This window comes from Leuciscus leuciscus (genome assembly GCF_965113295.1).
Source record: "Leuciscus leuciscus genome assembly, chromosome: 19".
Taxonomy (NCBI): domain Eukaryota; kingdom Metazoa; phylum Chordata; class Actinopteri; order Cypriniformes; family Leuciscidae; genus Leuciscus; species Leuciscus leuciscus.
Genome location: NC_138743.1, coordinates 38,486,825 through 38,508,701, shown reverse-complemented (window position 1 = coordinate 38,508,701; position 21,877 = coordinate 38,486,825). Strand labels below are relative to the sequence as shown.

Here is a 21,877-nt window from a genome sequence, read left to right as displayed (position 1 = left end):
CGAGTCGCGGCACTGAGGACATCCAGCACTGGAGACACACCGGCGACAGCGGGTCACGGCACTGAGGACGTCCAGCACTGGAGACACACCGGCGACAGCGGGTCACGGCACTGAGGACGTCCAGCACTGGAGACACACCGGCGACAGCGAGTCGCGGCACTGAGGACGTCCAGCACTGGAGACACACCGGCGACAGCGAGTCGCGGCACTGAGGACGTCCAGCACTGGAGACACACCGGCGACAGCGAGTCGCGGCACTGAGGACATCCAGCACTGGAGACACAGCGGCGACAGCGAGTCACGGCACTGAGGACGTCCAGCACTGGAGACACACCGGCGACAGCGGGTCACGGCACTGAGGACGTCCAGCACTGGAGACACACCGGCGACAGCGGGTCACGGCACTGAGGACGTCCAGCACTGGAGACACACCGGTGACAGCGGGTCACGGCACTGAGGACGTCCAGCACTGGAGACACACCGACGGCTGTGAGATGAAGATACTGACATCTGTCTTCAGCTTTTAAACACACACAGATTGTGCTGGAGTTTGTGTGTAAATCATATTGTTTATAATTCTTCTATTTCAGTTTGGATGCTGTCATTATGAATAGATTGAGCGGGTTAACACAAGTGTATTAAACTGACAGTGTATCTTTCAGAAAGGAAGCTTGCAGACTCACCACACTTCTGAACATCTCTGTCATCAGTCATTATGGCTGTTGTTTAAAAGCAGTTTGTAAGGAATCAAAACCCTTCAGTGTTTCAGGAGAGCAGAGTCAGTGTGTCGACTCAGAGTCCAGTGTGTTTCTCCAGTGTCTCAGCACTGGATGATGATGTGTGAGCGCGGGCCGCTATCTGCTGGATCAGGATCATGTGTGAGCGCGGGCCGCTATCTGCTGGATCAGGATCATGTGTGAGCGCGGGCCGCTATCTGCTGGATCAGGATCATGTGTGTGCACGGGCCGCTATCTGCTGGATCAGGATCATGTGTGTGTGCGGGCCGCTATCTGCTGGATCAGGATCATGTGTGTGCACGGGCCGCTATCTGCTGGATCAGGATCATGTGTGTGCGCGGGCCGCTATCTGCTGGATCAGGATCATGTGTGTGCACGGGCCGCTATCTGCTGGATCAGGATCATGTGTGTGCACGGGCCGCTATCTGCTGGATCAGGATCATGTGTGTGCGCGGGCCGCTATCTGCTGGATCAGGATCATGTGTGTGCGCGGGCCGCTATCTGCTGGATCAGGATCATGTGTGTGCGCGGGCCGCTATCTGCTGGATCAGGATCATGTGTGTGTGCGGGCCGCTATCTGCTGGATCAGGATCATGTGTGTGCGCGGGCCGCTATCTGCTGGATCAGGATCATGTGTGTGTGCGGGCCGCTATCTGCTGGATCAGGATCATGTGTGAGCGCGGGCCGCTATCTGCTGGATCAGGATCATGTGTGTGTGCGGGCCGCTATCTGCTGGATCAGGATCATGTGTGTGCGCGGGCCGCTATCTGCTGGATCAGGATCATGTGTGAGCGCGGGCCGCTATCTGCTGGATCAGGATCATGTGTGTGCGCGGGCCGCTATCTGCTGGATCAGGATCATGTGTGTGCGCGGGCCGCTATCTGCTGGATCAGGATCATGTGTGTGCGCGGGCCGCTATCTGCTGGATCAGGATCATGTGTGAGCGCGGGCCGCTATCTGCTGGATCAGGATCATGTGTGTGTGCGGGCCGCTATCTGCTGGATCAGGATCATGTGTGTGCACGGGCCGCTATCTGCTGGATCAGGATCATGTGTGTGCGCGGGCCGCTATCTGCTGGATCAGGATCATGTGTGAGCGCGGGCCGCTATCTGCTGGATCAGGATCATGTGTGTGTGCGGGCCGCTATCTGCTGGATCAGGATCATGTGTGTGTGCGGGCCGCTATCTGCTGGATCAGGATCAGGATCATGTGTGTGCGCGGGCCGCTATCTGCTGGATCAGGATCATAAAGGAATAAAGAATGGACTCTGACTGCTGAAACTGCTCATCTGCACTTCTTGATCCTCAAGCGCATGACGCTTACCTCAGCAGATCCAGAAGTGCAACATCATGACAGTCAGCATCTGTGTGAGCTCGAGCAGATCACGAGACCTGAGGCTTCCTCCTACACACACACACTCTCTCAGGATCCCTCATCTACACACACACACTCTCAGGATCCCTCATCTACACACACACTCTCTCGGGATCCTTCATCTACACACACTCTCAGGATCCCTCATCTACACGCACACACTCTCAGGATCCCTCATCTACACACACACTCTCTCGGGATCCCTCATCTACACACACTCTCATGATCCCTCATCTACACACACACACTCTCAGAATCCCTCATCTACACACACACACACTCTCAGGATCCCTCATCTACACACACACACTCTCAGGATCCCTCATCTACACACACACACACTCTCAGGATCCCTCATCTACACACACACACTCTCAGGATCCCTCATCTACACACACACACTCTCAGGATCCCTCATCTACACACACACACTCTCAGGATCCCTCATCTACACACACACACTCTCAGGATCTGTCATCTACACACACACACACTCTCAGGATCCCTCATCTACACACACACACTCTCAGGATCCCTCATCTACACACACACACTCTCAGGATCCCTCATCTACACACACACACTCTCAGGATCCCTCATCTACACACACACACTCTCAGGATCTGTCATCTACACACACACACACTCTCAGGATCCCTCATCTACACACACACACTCTCTCTCAGGATCTGTCATCCCTGTCACCCCCAGACCCTGAATAATGTCATTGACATCTAAAAGAGTGAAGTCACGTCCAGATCTCTGCTTGAGAAAGGCGAGCGACACCCGCACTAGACTCTCCGGCACGAGGGAAAGAGTGTGTGTCTGCTCAGACCCTGACGCGCCGCTATAGACAGCTTCACACATCAGAGACTGTAGAAATATGAACATTGGCATGGATTGTAGCGTATGCACACTCTAAGAAGATTAAAGTGTGTTTGACCTGGGATGAGTGTACACCTGTTGTAGGAGACGCCAAAACAACATTAGGAACCTTTAAAATATCATAATAATCGGGGCACTTTAACATGCAATACTATTCAAAGCGGCAGAAAATCTTTTTCGGAGGAAAATTAGCTCAACATGAGACCGAGGAACATATTTTGTTTCCAGGCCATCCAGCGGTTCTGAGGGTATGAGCGATGACATACGAGAGCATCTGAACTGGACTCCCCCAAACTGGTTTAGTAGATGAAAGTGTACAATGAATGAAAATGTCTTAAAGCCTTGATGGTTTCCTCATGTGCACACACACACCTTCTCAAACACACGCTCATTCACATTCTCAGTCCTCTTTCAGCGTCACTTTAAGGTTCAGGGTGAAAGAACAGATCCAGTGCAGTACAGACAAACACACACTCCTCGCTGTCATCCGTCTCACACACACACACTTCTACAGCTGGTTACAGGCAGACGTGAGCACCGAGCGAGCAGGAACCAGTAGTGAGCTGTCGTCGAACAAGATGGATAAAGCAAAAAAGCTGTCGGGGGCTAAAAATAGAAAAAGAAAGAGGGAAAGGAGATAAATAAAAGGCAACAGGCAGGATTTAAAGTGTGACGTCTGTGCTTGGAGGCTTGCAAATATTCATGTTAAGAGACTAGCTAGCGTTTGCTAACACTGGGAATGTAGCAGCCAAATGGGGGTTTAAATTACGGCTAGCTTAGAATATGCAAAACCGAGGTTGCCGAGCTGAAAACTGGAAAATATAAGGTAGCATGCACAATAAATGAAGAATGAAGAAACAAGAATCTGGAAAACAACTAATGCAATATCTCTGGTTTACCATGGAATCATGCATAGATTTGCTACCAAACTTGGAGGCTTGCAAATATTAAGGTTAACAGACTGGCTAGTGTGTTTGCTAACTTAATGCAAACAGCTACATTTATATTTAGGTTAAACCCTATGGTACCAATCCCATGCATGACATATCTCAATTTTATTAAGGTAAAATAACAACTGATAAATATACGGTAGCATGCACAATTAATGACTAGAAGCTGGAAAACATAACTTATGCAATACGTCTGGTTTACCATGGAATCATTAATAGTTTTTGTTTTACCATTAGCTGTTCATGTTAGCTGTGCTGTCAGACACACAGGCTATAGTTACATCAGCTGGGTGACGTGTGTGTGTGTGTGTGTGTGTGTGTGTGTGTGTGTGTGTGTGTGTGTGTGTGTGTGTGTGTGTGTGTGTGTGTGTGTGTGTGTGTGTGTGTGTGTGTGCGCCATATTTGTACTTTTTAAAATCCAAAATGTGGATGTAATTTGAACAGCAGCACAACCTTACTGCAAACATTACATTCAGTTCACACTTTTGAAGTACACTATTTCCCTTACAAGTGCTCTTCTTAAGAGTATGCTAAAGTGCACTTCTTTCTGACGAGGGAACAGAGTCCACGAGTTGGCACTTACACAGGAGTCAGATAGAGTACAGGTTATGTGTGTTTGGCGTGCCGTCGGAGGAGAGGCTCCGGCTCGGCGTTCGGCTCAGACCCGGAGTCCTCCCTGTGTTCCTGTGTGTGTCAGAACGAGCCGAGCGTGAGGAGTCGGCTGGAGGAGGGATGATGGAGACCGTCGAGGAGTGTAGGTGTCACCATTATATTCAGTTCATGGACTTTATGATTGTTTTCATTCATCACGTGTTTCTTTGTCAGTGTTTCCCGCCACCGATCAGTTACAAAGATAGTCACACTACACTAATCATCACAGCTGTTCCTCCTTTAGTCAATCGTCTCTGTGTGTATATAGACGTCCTCTCATGATAGACATGTTGACTGGATAGATCAGGGGTCTTCAAGACATGGAGCAGGGCCCTCGATACAAGATGTGTCAAACAGAGCTACATATTAAGCATACAACCTTTGATATTAAATTAAGATAAAGATAAAAAAAAAGTTTTTATCCCCAAGGGGAAATGTAGGCGTTTCAGCAGCATAAACAGGACAAAAATCAAATATTACACTTAAGAAGAAAAAAAAACATATTGCTGTCACATTTGTGTTCTGTTTAGTTTGTCTTCATTGGACTTATCCGCCTTATATTGTAAAATATAATATAATAAAATAAAATATATAAATGAAAAATATCTTAATAAATAAATATCATAAATACAAGTATTTGGGTAAATATACTCAACTTTTTATCCTAAAAAATAAAACTGGTCTCTTGGTAGTGTCTGAGATATGCTGATCTTAAAAAGTCTATCGCTGTCGTAACACAGGAGTTCATTCGCCCTGATCCGACCTCCGCCCTATATGCACTATAGGCATCCTTCACATCTGCATACAGTAAATCCAGGGTCTTTTTCAGGATCCCGGGTGTGGCATGTAACACACTGTGTAAATGTGGGAAGAGTTGAGGACAGTGAGACATGATTAAAATCACCTGAGATGGGAAGGGAATGTTTGTGCGATGACACTGCAGTGTGAAGGAGATCACGAGGGAGGGATATATACAGTTATTGCAATAACATGCGAAAACTCCTATGGCAGAGAACATGGCCGGACTCCAATAGCCAACAGTTCAATATCCCGTGTACACAGTTTTCCCTTAACACTGATGTGTCCGGGGTTACTCCATGATCTGTCATTCACATACGAAATGAAATCCACGAAGGGAAACATGCGAGTCTGCAGTGAGTTCATTCAGCCACGTCTCTGTAAAGCACATGAGGCGACTCATGCTATGCTAACTGGGTTAGCGCCGTTAGCTCCTCTAGTTTGTTGAGGAGAGATCTCACATTTCCCACATGGTTTATATCGTCTTTTCCTTTCACGCCGCTTTACTCCGGCTCGACACCCACTCCTTCTCCCTCTTATCTCCACGGGAATATCCGATCTCTCCACAGAGAGAGATGTATGTTACACAGCACTAACAGCTCACACATGTAAACACTGGAGTCGTGGCTGACCGGGGATCCTGATGCCAACAGAGCCAAGCCGAGAAATATAAAAAGCCAAGAAGATAAAACTTGCACACTCATCGCCGTACACTGTCCTACAAACACAACATCAATCCACGAGAACAACGAGAAAACAGCGCCTCCTTAATTAATACAAACTTAACTATATTGTGATTAAGAATATTAATATAGTATAAGTTATACTATAAGGCAGTAGATCAAAACTATGCACATTATTGTTGTTGCACACGCATCACTGTCTGTCTATTAATTTTCATTGTTAAAATTGAGAGTTATACATCATAATAAACAAATTACAGTTCATTAATTATTTGCAGTTGTTGTACATTATTTTATTAGTCATTTATTAGTTAATAAAAATCCAGCTGTTCATTGTTTGTTCATGTTAGTTCACAGTGCATTAACTAATGTTAACAAATACAACCTTTGATTTTAATAATGTATTAGTTCATGTAAACTAAGGTAGTTAACTAATGTTAACTAATGAACCATATTGTAAAGTGTTACCGTTTATATGTAGATGCTTCCAGAACTCTGCAGCGTGTGATTGGCCGTCTGTCCTCTTATCAGCATGAAAAACATTATTTTTACTCAATGGATTATAGCTATATAGCCTTTGAGAGCGCAAAAGAGCGCTCACTTTACAATCACTAAAGCTGTCACTCATCTCAGTTCATGATCTCACATCGTTCCATTAAAATCAACTGAAATCAAAATCCAAACTCATCACTGAACAAAACTCCAGCATTGAGCAGAGAGTGGATTCTAGCTTCAACTCCTCTGATTGGACATTGCGTTCAAGAGATCAACAAACATGTCTGTGATTGGCTGCATTTCTCACGGCTACAAAAACATGCTGTAAATAGCAACATTTCACCAGTTCTACAGAGTGCAAACTCAAAAAGTGTTCGCCAATAACATTATATTATTACGGTATCAACTGAGGGTGCTCTTGCTTTCTTTTCAGAGTAGTTTTAAAATTTAACTTTTTTAATATATTTATGATATTTTTTACCCATGTTTTGCGATCAAGCATTAATTGGTGGAGCCCCTGCAATACCCCTCCGGACCCTCTAGGGGTCACGAACCCCCGGTCGAAGGCCCTTGGGATAGATCATTTCCTCTCGAACTTGTTTGACCATGCTCCTCCTGAACTTTAATGAAATATCATTTGAACTTGAGTCACTCACACATGAGCTTGTATGCTAACCACTAAGCCACGAATACAAGAGACCATGTCAATAGAAAATATATGAGGCAAACACAGTAATGTGCGTCTGAAGTGTGTGCTGTCAGGAGTGAAGCGGAGATCGCTGTGAGGACCTTCACAATAACACCCTGTGCCCTCTAACCCTGAGGAACATGTTTTTGTTTTGACGTGAACAGTTCAAGTGTGCTCCTCAGCCTCTGTCGGATGACAGTGACACGCTGAGATGTGTGTTTGTCCGCCGCTAACCCAGCAGGATCCTCCACCCAGAAACAGCTGACAATAACTGACCGTTTCCCAGCTCTCCACAGATAAACAAGCTCTTTCCCTTTCACTGCTGCCCATCATCCTCAATCCGCAGGGCAACTCAACCTGCGCAAAACACGTCTGCAGATACTGCAATAACAGAGCTGATGTTGATGTAGAGCTACACCCCGCGCTCCTCAGATCAAACTGACCTTTTCTTTCAATAAACCTGAGAGCACAAACATCCATCGACGCAGGAGACCAGCGCGCAGCTGAAGCGCACCGATACTCTGCTGACGCGGCTGCCATCTCAACATCTCAACATCTCAACACCTCAAGCTTCAGTAGACAACACACAGAGGTTTTGCAGTCCTCACACAAAGCACTGCTTGACTTCAGAAGACTGAGAATGAAGTAATGTGAACTGCTGCTATGATGCTTTCTGAAGAATCTTGCAAGCTTCAGTTAGGGTTAGTCTCAGATAGTCTGACGGCAGATAATAACACTTTAGAAAACTGTTCCATCATTAATGAATAACTACACAGGAACAAATGAGTAACGCACTAGAGTTTCTTGTTCATTAATAGCAGTTACTTGAGTGTTAATAGTGCGTTACTCATTTGTTCCTGTGTCGTTATTGTGGGATTACAATATATGCTAAACACAGAAGCTTGAACGTGTGTGTGACGCGCTAGAACAGATCTCATTGGTTATCATGCGTAACACACACTTTTTGAGCTTCTTTTCCTTTTAATGGCGGTTGGCAAACCCACTTGATGTTGCATACCGCCACCTACTGCACGACACATGCATGACAGCTGATGCGAAATAAAGGATCAGGCTTAGGATAGCCGATACGATCAGTGAAAACACATGCTTAATCAGCCCCGGTCCTTGAGATCGACTCGAGACATCCCTACTTCCTACAATTGCTGACTTTGTAAATGGTTACAGATTAAAAAGGGGCATCACACACTAAACGACTGAGGATCACACACTTCCAGACTTGAAAGTCGTTCCAAAAACATCAAACTCACACAGAAACATGCGTCTCGTTGCCTCTGAATCAACTCAAATCTGCAGACTGGCTCTTGCGACAGCTGACGTTGACTCGTCCAGACTGTATATCAAGGTAAAAACCAGTACAAATGTGGCGTAGCGTATTGCAGGCTAAAGTCATATGGGTTTGAAACAGCATGAGAAATTATGAGAGTGCTCATATTTGCGTGAACTATCCGTAACATTTCAGAGAACGTTCCTGAGACTAAACTCTGAATCGCAGCTATTGACGTTATGAAGTCAAAGGCAGAATAGAGAAATCCAACACACTTACCAGATGGACGTAAGGCACATAGTATCCGTACAGGGCCGCAGGGATCCCAAAGGCCCATATGCGGTATCCCAGAGACTTCCAGATCTGCACGTTAAACACCTTGCTGGGCGAGGGACAGCGGCTGCCCGACTTGCTGCTGCTAACGGGTTTGGGAAGGAGAGGTTTGTAGGTGAGTCCCGCCAGCATGAGGATGAACATGAAGATGGCCAGCACTCGCAGCGTGTTATGGAGTCCTACGCGCTCCAGCAGGGCTGACATCAGGTACGGGAGTGTGATGGTGAACACACTGCTGCCCGCCGTCACGATGCCGTTCACCAGGCCCAGTCTCTTCTTAAAGTAGTGACCCAGGATCACCAGACTCGGCTGATACGCAAAACTGCAGCCGCATGCAAAGACTATGCCATAGGTGAAGTACAAGGGCTCGAGAGACCTGCAGACAGAGAGAGAGTCACCATTAGACTGCGTTGTGATAAGAAAGGCACGTTGGGTCAAGGGAAAGGAAGACGAGAGAACAGAAGAGGAGAGGGCCTAGTACAGAGCCTTGTGGGACCCCAAGGTGTAATGTCATGTCACCTTTATTTTTAAAGCACTTTATGTAATACAGATTGTTTCAAAGCAGCTTTATAGTGATAACAGGAAAATAATGTTTCAGTGATGCAAACAGAGTTCGATTCTGCTGTAAAGCAGCTTCTAAAAAGGAAAACATTTCATTATTCAGTGTTAATTCAGTTCCGTTGTAAAGATCATCAATTATTAAATTAGATAATTTGATCCATACAGCAGTTCTGGAGAAAATTATGTCATCATCAGTTCAGTTGTCATATAATGGTGTCAATAATTAAATAACTGTTGAATATTAAGTGTCCCTAACTAAGCAAGCCAGAGGCGATAGAGACAAGAACTTAAACTCCATCAGGACAGAATGGAGAAACCCTTGGGAGAACCCAGACTCAGTCGCTCAGTTCTCCTCTGGCCAACGAGCGAACAGTGTATGATTATGATTCAGGAAGCATTACAGGTCAGAAGTTCAATGTTGTATATTTCAATTTAATTTCCTTAATTGAACTCTGGGTTCCTAAGGAACAGGTAAGGTGGTGGAACAGAAGGACTGAGTAAATACCAGCGGGTCCGAACAGTCCGTCCAATCACGTGCCAGAACAAAAACATTTTATTGTCAGGTGTTCAGGATAAACTGCACATCTATACACCATCCACTGCTTATAGACAATCCCACTGTTCCCTGTTGACACTAGCTGACTTTACATGGACCCTAATAATCTGTTTGTAATTAGACTAAATCAGAATTTAAAAAAAGGTAAAAACTAATCTGATTTAGTATTCACTGGGATTGGAAGGGGTGGTTTAAACCTTTTCTAATCCACTGGATAGTCCGATCAGCACACTCACTGAGCTCTCCCTGATAATGCTGAGACCTGTGTTTCAAATCAAAAATGCAAAAAAGGTCTGAAAATATTTTATTATAGCTAGGAGATAAAGTTGAAAAATGTTTGATGTTTGTCGACTTTATCTCCTGTCTAATAAAATATTTTTTATTTTTTGCATTTTTAATCTGTTGGATAGGAAATGCAAACACTGGATCGGATTGAAAACTGAAACGGGAATGTTCTGCGCATGTGCAATGATGTGGTGTAATGATGTGGTGTAGTGATGTGGTGTAGTGATGTGTAACGCACGGAACAAGCCTTTTGTTGTTTTTGCTGAATATAGTATCATAAAGACTGTTGTGTCAGTCTGAGCTTCCACTCATCATCAGTGAAGCTGCAGGACAGGCCTTGTTTCGGACTCTCGTCCACAGACACCCTGTGATGTGCGCTGGAAGAGGCGTCTTTACTGCTCGTGTTCATTGTCTCCTAATTAGGACCGGAAATAGATGAATATGAAGTCTGCTTTTTAAAACAAAGAAAGGAAGCGATGGCAGGATGATGGTGTGTTTGTGCCGACAGCTGGAAACTCTGTATATTCGTACAGTTTGAGCATGTCCAGATTTGAAGCATGTGACGTATAAACACACACATCAGCCTGATCTCTTTATTTAACGTTCATGTAAACACTAGTATGTTTGGATTCATCAATCAGATGATTTTTACCTGTTCAACTGAAACAAAATGTGTCCATGTAAACGCAGCTACTGAAAATAAAACCATCTAGGAAGTGGAAAACAGAGAGTCGATGCCACTGAGAGCGATCCCTGTCCTCATCCGGTGTACAGAGCAGTAGCACACTCGCCAATGAAGGGTTCACATCTACTCGCTGTTACTTGTGATGCTAGCATAAATTCAACTGCTTAACAACAACAACAAAAAAGAAAACTGAGGTGGAATATGATGTACTTACGTGACGAAGGAACTGGCCAGAAGTCCCACGACCCCGACGGCAGCTCCTCCAATCGCGGTGATCCGGCATCCCAGCAGATCCGTGAACACACTGACGATCGGGGAGCAGAAGAAGATCATGCCCATCGAGAGAGAGCCGACCCATGCTGCACACACACACACAGTTCATGAAACTTCCGTTAGATACTTAAATCCCTTTACATATGTGATAATCTCATCATAAATGCTGTTTTTAGGCTTTACATGCAGCAATGCAGTCTGCACATTAAACATGACCAGATCCAATCAAATGATGCGTCAGTGTCCATCAAGATCCAAATAAAACAAGGAAATAAGTAAATTGGGATGAGGTACTTTTCATTTGTAAAGCCTTTAATTCACTGCATTACACAAAATGAGATGAAGTCAAAGTCAAAGTCAACTGTATTGTCATTTTTAGCACAATGCATGGCGATTCTACTTAAGAATTTCCATCACAAAATAACTATCTAGAGATTTATGACCCTACAGTGATTTATTGTAAAGATTATTCATACTGTGTTATTGGATTGGCACAGTCCTTACATAATCCTGCATCTTTATCACAGACAAACGCAAACAGAAACAGAGAAAGTGAGAGAGAGAGAGAGAGAGAGAGAGAGAGAGAGAGAGAGAGAGATAGAGAGCGAGAGAGAGAGAGAGAGAGAGAGAGAGAGCGATAGAGAGCGAGAGAGCAAGCGAGAGAGAGACAGAGAGAGAGCGAGCGAGCGAGAGAGAGAGAGAGAGAGAGAGAGCGAGCGAGAGCGAGAGAGAGAGAGAGAGAGAGAGAGAGAGAGAGAGAGAGAGAGAGAGAGAGAGACAGCAGTCAGTGAGCAATCCTGAAGAAACATGAATCTAACGCTCCAGAACATTACCATCCCACAGACATATATTATATTTCTGTCACATGACATCCACCATTTTTACTTCAGGGGCCAGAAGTTGAGAGTAAAATTGATGTTATAAAACTGTTATTGAACTTCGAAACATTTGCATAAAGTAGATGGCATGAATTTGCAGTTTGATTGAATACACAAGCAATCTCCACATGATTATATGGTGCACTTCTGTTGTCCCTCTGACATATATTAATGTCCTTCATGCTGCAGTTTCACATGGGAAGTAAGAAAGATCATGTGATGATCAGGGATCGGAAGCACGTCTCTCTCCGACAGAAACACACACACACACACACACACACACACCCACACACACATCCACTACTTCCTCAAAGAACACCACAGATGACGTTCAGATATCCCATTTATTCTGCGTTTCACCCAAACTGTGCCGCATGATAGAGGCTGAATCTGCACATGTAAAAGCTTGTGCATTTTCAGAGATATACAGAATATGACATGTTATAATGACACAAGATCCAGTGTCGTTCAGCATCCCTGTCAGACTCTGTGTGTTATTAACTGTTACGTAACATTTCCATTCATGTGTGTGGTGTTGTTTAGTGCTGTGCACGTGTTTTGATCTGTTTCCTTGCTTTATTCTCCTCTTCTGCTAGCGCAGGAGCCGTCAGAGATGGAGCGGTGATGGTGTGCGGACCGTATTTAAAGCCGGCTTGACGTTCGCTCCTCAAATGATCAAGTGTCAAATGTCAAGCGAAGAGGTTAGATTAGATAGCTGGCTACTGTTGTTCATTGCTTTGGCTTTTCCCCTCCCGAAGCTTTTCATTGGTCTCCTAATCAAGTGTCTAAATAAAAACATCCTTTTACTTGTCTTCCCTGACCTGAGGATTTCTTTCTTGGACAGTCAAGATGGCGAGTGGGAGACGAGGAGCTAAATCTAAACCGGCACTTTTACTTTTCAAATGCTTTGTGCAGTTCTGAATGAGTTCATATGAGTTCAAAAGAGGTTAGACATGTTTCGTTAAACTCCAGTATGTGTTTTATGGCCTTATTTCAGAAACTTTCATTTTTAGTTTTTTCAATAACCATGCATAAACATTATTCTCTCAAAAATACAAACATGTACATTCATGTTGCTCACATATTATGGTAGCCCTGTTTGTGCTAAATAGAGTGTAATTATACCTTTGCCATTAATATGTTTATAAGCAACTGAAAAAAAGCACAAATGTCAGGGCATGTCAGAACATCTCAAGGACCCCAAAAACACCTCAGACCTCAGAGGGTTAAAGCCAAGCTGAGTGTTATCATTGAGTTCAGAATATGCCACTGTTGATTTTAAAGGAATATTCCAGCTGAAATACAACTGAAGCTCTATTGAGTTCTGTTATGAAATATTAAATTTTCCTTTTCTGAAATGACAATGACTACAATGAATTATTGGTCACAGACGAGTAATTAATGCAGAAAAACAACCGATCAAGAGTGACTCCTATTCACACTGGATCTAATCATGACTGAACTGGATTCAGTCCACTTCTCGAACTCCTCACAGCTCTAAGGGGGATTCACTGCTGGAGAGATGATTTATTATTAATGAGGTCTTCTCCTTTATCAGAAACTTCCATAACACGCTCTCACCCGTCTGTCCATGCGACTGAGACAGTTTCAGACTGTAACAGAGACTTACAGCTGTCTAAAGTCCTCTAGTTGATGCAGAACTACACTTTTTACTTCACCCAGCAGACCTTTGATAACTAACACACCGGGACATTTGTGTGCAGGGAACATGAAGAAAAGTAGGCATTGTTAATTTACAAAACTACTGATGTTGTAACAACTACAACTTTGACGCCACAAAAAGTCCATAAAGAGGTTGTAGAACTAAATCATAACACTGAATGATGAGAACATTATTGGGTGAACTAACCCTGTTTCAGCATCGCCTGTGAACACAGTGACAACCAGAGCAAACGTAAAGCCTTCGTATCGCGTCTTTCACACAGAAACTCTCCAGTTCCCAGATAGAGAACACTGTGTGTGTGTGTGTGTGTGTGTGTGTGTGTGTGTGTGTGTGTGTGTGTGTGTGTGTGTGTGTGTGTGTGTGTGTGTGTGTGTGAACGCGTCCATCAGTGTGTGTTGTGTTCAGTGTTTAACTGAGCTGTGTGTGTGTGTGTGTGTGTGTGTGTGTGTGTGTGTGTGTGTGTGTGTGTGTGTGTGTGTGTGTGTGTGTGTGTGTGTGTGTGTGCGCGCGCGCGCGCGCGTGTGTGTGTGTGTGTGTGTGTGTGTGAACACGTCCATCAGTGTGTGTTGTGTTGTTCAGTGTTTAGTCGTGATCATGGAAACATCAAACTGAGGAAGAAACACAGGAGAGAAACAGCTTCCCTGTCCTCTCAAACAGAGTTATGTTCTCCTCTTCCTGAAAACCAACTTCCCGAATCCCTCAAACGAGCAGATCTGCTCCAGACGCTCGAGTCCGAGGCGTAGATGTCCACTCCACTTCCTGTTTCCGCTGAGATCCATCAGTGACACACACTGGACTCAGAGTCAAGAGTTCAGCAGCCGCTGCATTTACAACCAATAAACCGGCTTATCTTCTGTTTTCTAAACGTTACACGATTAAAACACTCCACATCTCCTGTTAGCTTATTCCAGCTGTCCGATTAGAGAAGCATCTAGACGTAACAGCAGTGGTTCAGACAGGATATGATGCGCTGAGCACTGAGAGGAACACAGAGAGGAACACTGAGAGGAACACGGAGAGGAACACGGAGAGGAATACTGAGAGGAAACCCAAGAGCCGGTGACATGAATCAGATTCACAAACACTGTTATTAACCAACATGATCTTGAATATTATCACACTTGATGATAAGATTGTGAACGTTATCATGAAGTCCAGAGTGTGTGAATCAGTGTTCTGCTGACACACACCTCAGAGCCCTATCAAATCCCTTTCACTCTTCACAAATTCTGGTTTATTTTTTCTCAAAATACATGTTCAAAAGGGAGAGTAAATCAAAAAGGATGTCTAATCAATTGAATTCATTTTTTACCATTGTCATGATTAACTCAGAAATGTTGTCTGTTTTTTTAATATACATATACATATATATGTATTGTGTCCCTCTAATAGTCAACTAACTGTTAGTCTACGAGATGAGGTTTAGTTGACCAAATGGACACAGGAAGTGGCGAAGTCCATGTAATAATTACAGTATGTCGTGCAGGAAGTCCAAACGTTCATCTGTCCTTCATCGACCTCAAACATGGCTTATCATTTGGAACATGTAACTGTAGTTTAACGTTTGCCTCTCTCCATGGCATCTCACTCTCATATTAACCTAGATAAACGTGTGCATGTCCAAGTGTTCACTTACATTTATCCTGATAACAGCGAAAAGAACTTAAAAATGTGAAACTGTAAATGGTCTACTTTTATTTGTTTACACTCACAATAATAACAAAATGTTGTGCTTTTGTAAAATAAAGAGAGCAAACCGGGTGTGCTTTCATCGTCTCGACCTCTGTGAACTTCTTTCATCGTCTCGGTTACAAAAATGCACCAAAACCCATGTTCATTTTACAAGCATATACTTGCCTCACAGGCAAATTCTATACATCTAAAGAAAGCTTGAAATGTCTACAACTCGATACTCTCTGATAACGTAATCCATGTGAAAGGTGCATTCTCGCTTCCACTATATGTGGAGATGAGAGTCGGCGTCGTCAACTCCATCTCTGCAGCGACACTGACTCAGAAAACACTAGTTCATTAATAAATTATTAAAATGTTCAGTAAGTCTCCTTGCTGTTTTTTTCTGACACATTCATAATCATTACTGTTACCGGTGCGCTGCTGCAAGTGTGACGCTTGTGCTTAAGCGCTTCATTTATAAATGTATAAATGTATAAATGAAAAACATGAGGGCGAGTAAATGTTGACAATCTTTTGGGTGAACTATCCCTTTAAACCAAACTTTTAGTCTTTAATATTCACAAACACTAATCCATATCGCCTTTGATTAAGTGTATAGCGCTGCTCTTGATTTATCCATCTGAGTTTGGCCAAATTCCAAGACATTCCACATTATACAGTAAATTCCATTTTTGTGAAATTTTCTGTCTCAGACTCCTAGAACTTGCCTAGTGTGTGACGTAGAGTTACACCGAGCTCAAATGAACACTTCAAACAGCTTCATCAGTGAGCTTCTCTTAAATATAACGTTTGGATACAGTAGTGCTGGGCTCTTCTAGATTCATCCACTAAAAATATCCGTCCAACGGGCGACTCTGGCATTGTGCTGCGTCTCGCCTTGATATTTTCAGCATCCTGCCACAAGTGTTTTTAAGATGGCATGTTCGAGTTAAAAATAGTCCCACTTTTAAAGACACATCTTGACAGCCCTGCTGTCCCGTCGCCCTGCGCTCCTGACAAACACGACTGAAATCAGAACAAGCATCCTTCATAACTACAAATGAAGGTTCATCATGACAAACTGTGAATGATGGACAGACAAAACATTGTCTGACCTTTTAAATAGGTTTAAAGTTTGACTTTTGAAGCTTTTATAGGACTTTTTTTTTTATAGGACAGACCTTATAAAGATCTTTATAAAATATGTCACATATGACATTTTTACTTGATTTCTTTATATTTAATGAATGATTGGACCAGGGCGGAAGAACACTTAATTTCCTAGAATTCCCAGAATAACCAGTTGAATTTCTCTGAATTATACGGTCGGATTCCGGAAGTAAATCTCCCATTCATTTTCTCTATAGTGGAATTGATTTTGAACTTTAAAGACAGACATATTGTGAGCTACGAGTTTGTTAATCGATGGTGTTTGCTTTTGTTGAAGCCATCAGCATCACTCCGCATTATTATTATTTTAACTTATTTTTTAAATAATCGTGTTCAACAGCAGAACTCCTCGAAAACAAATCCATTACCCATGATTGCACAAAGAAATTACCAATCACAGAACCGAAACGAGCAAAATCCCACCGAAAGAACACTTTAGTGCCGCCCACTCCCACGATGCACTGCACATGATGTAACAGAGTCAGTCTCTCTACTCGAAAACTACTTAAATGTTTGTATGCATAATATGCATATTTTGCAATAAATGTGAAATATATTGTTTCTCTCTGTACACTCGACATTTATAAATCAATAGTTTTATAGTTCTGTTTTTAATTTGATTACGTCATCAGCAATGCTTCATGGGATTGCAGTTCATTCCCTCATTACAGCTGTTATGTTCCACAAAAACAAAAGTCTAAACATAAGATTTATGTATTAGTAAATCAAAGCATCAGACACTGAATAAGATCAGGGATTCAGGCCACAACATCATTAAACTTCTCCTGATCATATTTTCTCTTGGCTTTTTGTGCCACAACAAATGTGCTTTATAAACACATACAGCAGCCAGAGAAAATATAACATTGAAGAGTCAAGGGTCAAGAGCCCAACTGAAGCAAACACTGATCATCATCATGGTGACTTCAAATGAAACTATTATTTTCATTAAAACGGAAATTACATAAATAAAGTATATCTGGTTAGTAATAAGTGAAGCTGTGATGCTGTTTGAGTTGTTCAATCCTCTACTGAGATCTTCAGAGAGTTAATGTCTTCTTTTCATTTCAGTGGATTTCATCTAAGGCTGTGTCTGGAAGTCTCATTTCTCTTTCCTTCAGTGATTCTGCTTGTTAACAGCAGGCGTTCATCATTAATCCTCAATCATCAGTTAATTATTTCATTAACTTCAACACTGCTTCAGTGGTGCTTTAACTCTGTAGTGAGCACACATATGAACACTGGGCAGTGTTCATTCAACATGGGCGTTTTGCTGTGTACTATTACATAAATCTGACCCGTTTCATTTACATATGACTGACAAATATGAACCACATTCAGTTTATTAATAGAATTACATAAATCAGAGCAGTTTCATTTAAACGATTGAAAAATATCACATTCAGATTATTTATTTGTTTATGTTAAAACTATGTCATCCAAATGGATGGAAATTTTATATGCAATTCAAATACATAAATCTTATGTTTAGACAAAAAATGTTTTGAGTGTATACAGTGTTGTGTTTTTGTCTTGTCTGATGTTCAAATACTTGTTCGCTTCACATCAACTTTTGTAATGTTGTGATTCAAGGATATAATGCTTTAACAAAGATAAAATCCCAATGGGCAACATTGCTCTCCAGTTCAGTATATTCCACTGCCTGTTATTCCCATTCTACTTCCTGTAGGAACTGGTGGGATTTGTATGTGCAGATTTGCAGCGGAAGCATTGTTTAACATCAGCTTGATGAACCAACTGGTAAAGACTGGCACAAACACATCTGTTCACACTTACAGAAACATCTACAGGCCGTATAACTCAAGTTTTTGAAAGTGCTGGTTCGCACTGCACCGACACACACACACACACACACACACACACACACACATACAGCCAGAGCGGCGTGAAGCGTTAACAGAAGCCAGACTCATGGATTTACTCTCAGTCTGGTTTACAAGGCCGTTTCATCCTCTCATCTGCGCTTCAGAGCACTCAGGCTTCATCCACTGGCCTCAGGCTTTTCCTGAAGATCACAGAGGGGTTACGCTCATTACTGTAGACCACAGGCCTTCCATCTGGGCATTTCCTAACCTCTTCCTCAGAAACACCGGGACACTGCCTGGACAATTCTGATACTTTCCTCGTGATGACTTTGCAAAATTCACTGGAACATTTGCTGTGCATCTGCAGGACGGCACTGGCAGGCTTTATGTGGGATTCTCTAGGGGAATGAGTGCACACAGCTGGGAAATATTACGGGTAATTTCAGCGCTGGAGGGTTTAGCATGAAGAGCCACTCGCAGAGGAAAGGCCACGATATACAAGCGAAGTCGAAGAATGAACTAATATGACGTAATTTAAAAACAAATCAGGCCAACACTACCATTGGTCAGTGGCATTTACATATGTGGGAGTGGCTCTGAGGCTCCGCCTTCTTTGGAGATTTCAAGTTAATTTCTTCTGTTTAGTCCAATTCATTACATTCATCTCATAATCATTACTTTTGCTTTTCTGCAAGCCTAACGTGTGCGCTTAAATGTGCAAGGCATATTTTTTCGCTCCCCAGTTTATATTTAAGTAATTAAAGTATTATAAATGTTTGATTAGTCGACTAATGGCTTAAACGAACGACTACTACTAGTCGACTGGATAAACCTTTAGCCCTAGTTAAATCTGATTCTGTTGATTAGAACTGAATGAGGAATAATATATTGATATATTGATATTAATATATTGATATTTAATATTATTTTAATATATTTTCTTTACAATTTTGGTGTGTTACTTAAAATAAAAGTGGTTACTTTTAAGTGGCTTGCATTTTTTTAATTCAGATTCAGTAAAATGTATGAATTTCATTAAAAACTCAAATTATAATACAATTTAAAAAAAAAACTAATTTCAAATAAGAAATTAATTATTATTATTTTTTAAAGCCATTTTTAGTCTCAGTTTCGGCTCAGATTTTTCATTTCGTTGCATCCCTAGTTTTTCTTTTCCATGACTACTTGGTGACTATTAATTGAGATCCAAATAACTAACAGCCAAAAACATCCTTTCACAGATTGTGTTTGATTGTTTGATTAATTTCTCACGTATTCAGTGCTTGACAAGCTACGATAAAGGTTCTATATTTAGTTTTACCTGACTTTTTTCAAAGAATTGTTTTTGAGTAATCCTGCTCACAGAATCTCACCCAGGCCTGAACGCATCTGAGCTCAGTTATGGACAGCATTATCAGGCCTGAGCGCATCTGCTGTGAGTCTCCAGCCGGACACTGATCTGAGCTCAGTTATGGACAGGCTTATCAACCCCTGCGCATCTGCTGTGTGTCTCCAGCCGGACACTGATCTGAGCTCAGTTATGGACAGGCTTATCAACCCCTGCACATCTGCTGTGAGTCTCCAGCCGGACACTGATCTGAGCTCAGTTATGGACAGGCTTATCAACCCCTGCGCATCTGCTGTGTGTCTCCAGCAGGACACTGATCTGAGCTCAGTTATGGACAGGCTTATCAACCCCTGCGCATCTGCTGTGTGTCTCCAGCAGGACACTGATCTGAGCTCAGTTATGGACAGCATTATCAACCCCTGCACATCTGCTGTGAGTCTCCAGCCGGACACTGATCTGAGCTCAGTTATGGACAGCATTATCAGGCCTGAGCGCATCTGCTGTGTGTCTCCAGCAGGACACTGATCTGAGCTCAGTTATGGACAGGCTTATCAACCCCTGCACATCTGCTGTGTGTCTCCAGCAGGACACTGATCTGAGCTCAGTTATGGACAGGCTTATCAACCCCTGCGCATCTGCTGTGAGTCTCCAGCCGGACACTGATCTGAGCTCAGTTATGGACAGGCTTATCAACCCCTGCACATCTGCTGTGAGTCTCCAGCAGGACACTGATCTGAGCTCAGTTATGGACAGGCTTATCAACCCCTGCGCATCTGCTGTGTGTCTCCAGCAGGACACTGATCTGAGCTCAGTTATGGACAGGCTTATCAACCCCTGCGCATCTGCTGTGTGTCTCCAGCAGGACACTGATCTGAGCTCAGTTATGGACAGCATTATCAGGCCTGAGCGCATCTGCTGTGAGTCTCCAGCCGGACACTGATCTGAGCTCAGTTATGGACAGGCTTATCAACCCCTGCGCATCTGCTGTGAGTCTCCAGCAGGACACTGATCTGAGCTCAGTTATGGACAGGCTTATCAACCCCTGCACATCTGCTGTGAGTCTCCAGCCGGACACTGATCTGAGCTCAGTTATGGACAGGCTTATCAACCCCTGCGCATCTGCTGTGTGTCTCCAGCCGGACACTGATCTGAGCTCAGTTATGGACAGCATTATCAGGCCTGAGCGCATCTGCTGTGAGTCTCCAGCCGGACACTGATCTGAGCTCAGTTATGGACAGGCTTATCAACCCCTGTGCATCTGCTGTGTGTCTCCAGCAGGACACTGATCTGAGCTCAGTTATGGACAGCATTATCAGGCCTGAGCGCATCTGCTGTGAGTCTCCAGCCGGACACTGATCTGAGCTCAGTTATGGACAGGCTTATCAACCCCTGCACATCTGCTGTGAGTCTCCAGCCGGACACTGATCTGAGCTCAGTTATGGACAGCATTATCAACCCCTGCGCATCTGCTGTGTGTCTCCAGCAGGACACTGATCTGAGCTCAGTTATGGACAGGCTTATCAACCCCTGCGCATCTGCTGTGAGTCTCCAGCAGGACACTGATCTGAGCTCAGTTATGGACAGGCTTATCAACCCCTGCACATCTGCTGTGAGTCTCTAGCAGGACACTGATCTGAGCTCAGTTATGGACAGGCTTATCAACCCCTGCACATCTGCTGTGAGTCTCCAGCAGGACACTGATCTGAGCTCAGTTATGGACAGCATTATCAGGCCTGAGCGCATCTGCTGTGAGTCTCCAGCCGGACACTGATCTGAGCTCAGTTATGGACAGGCTTATCAACCCCTGCACATCTGCTGTGAGTCTCCAGCAGGACACTGATCTGAGCTCAGTTATGGACAGCATTATCAACCCCTGCACATCTGCTGTGAGTCTCCAGCCGGACACTGATCTGAGCTCAGTTATGGACAGGCTTATCAACCCCTGCACATCTGCTGTGAGTCTCCAGCAGGACACTGATCTGAGCTCAGTTATGGACAGCATTATCAACCCCTGCACATCTGCTGTGAGTCTCCAGCAGGACACTGATCTGAGCTCAG

The 21,877-nt window shown here is 43.6% G+C and overlaps 2 protein-coding genes across 2 annotated transcripts in view; one reads left to right on the top strand and one right to left on the bottom strand.

Annotated features, from left to right (window-relative positions):
- The window catches only part of LOC309482544 (uncharacterized protein), a 332,446-nt gene that overhangs the window by 9,681 nt on the left and 300,888 nt on the right, over window positions 1-21,877 (top strand). The window lies entirely within an intron of this gene.
- slc16a10 (solute carrier family 16 member 10) overlaps window positions 1-21,877 on the bottom strand; it is a 60,364-nt gene that overhangs the window by 23,479 nt on the left and 15,008 nt on the right. Inside the window, exons 2-3 of the mRNA XM_082147960.1 lie at window positions 11,181-11,325; window positions 8,826-9,255 (exon numbers count right to left, since the gene is read on the bottom strand). Of these exons, the coding sequence (XP_082004086.1) occupies window positions 8,826-9,255; window positions 11,181-11,325 (575 nt within the window). The remainder of the gene's footprint in view (window positions 1-8,825; window positions 9,256-11,180; window positions 11,326-21,877) is intronic.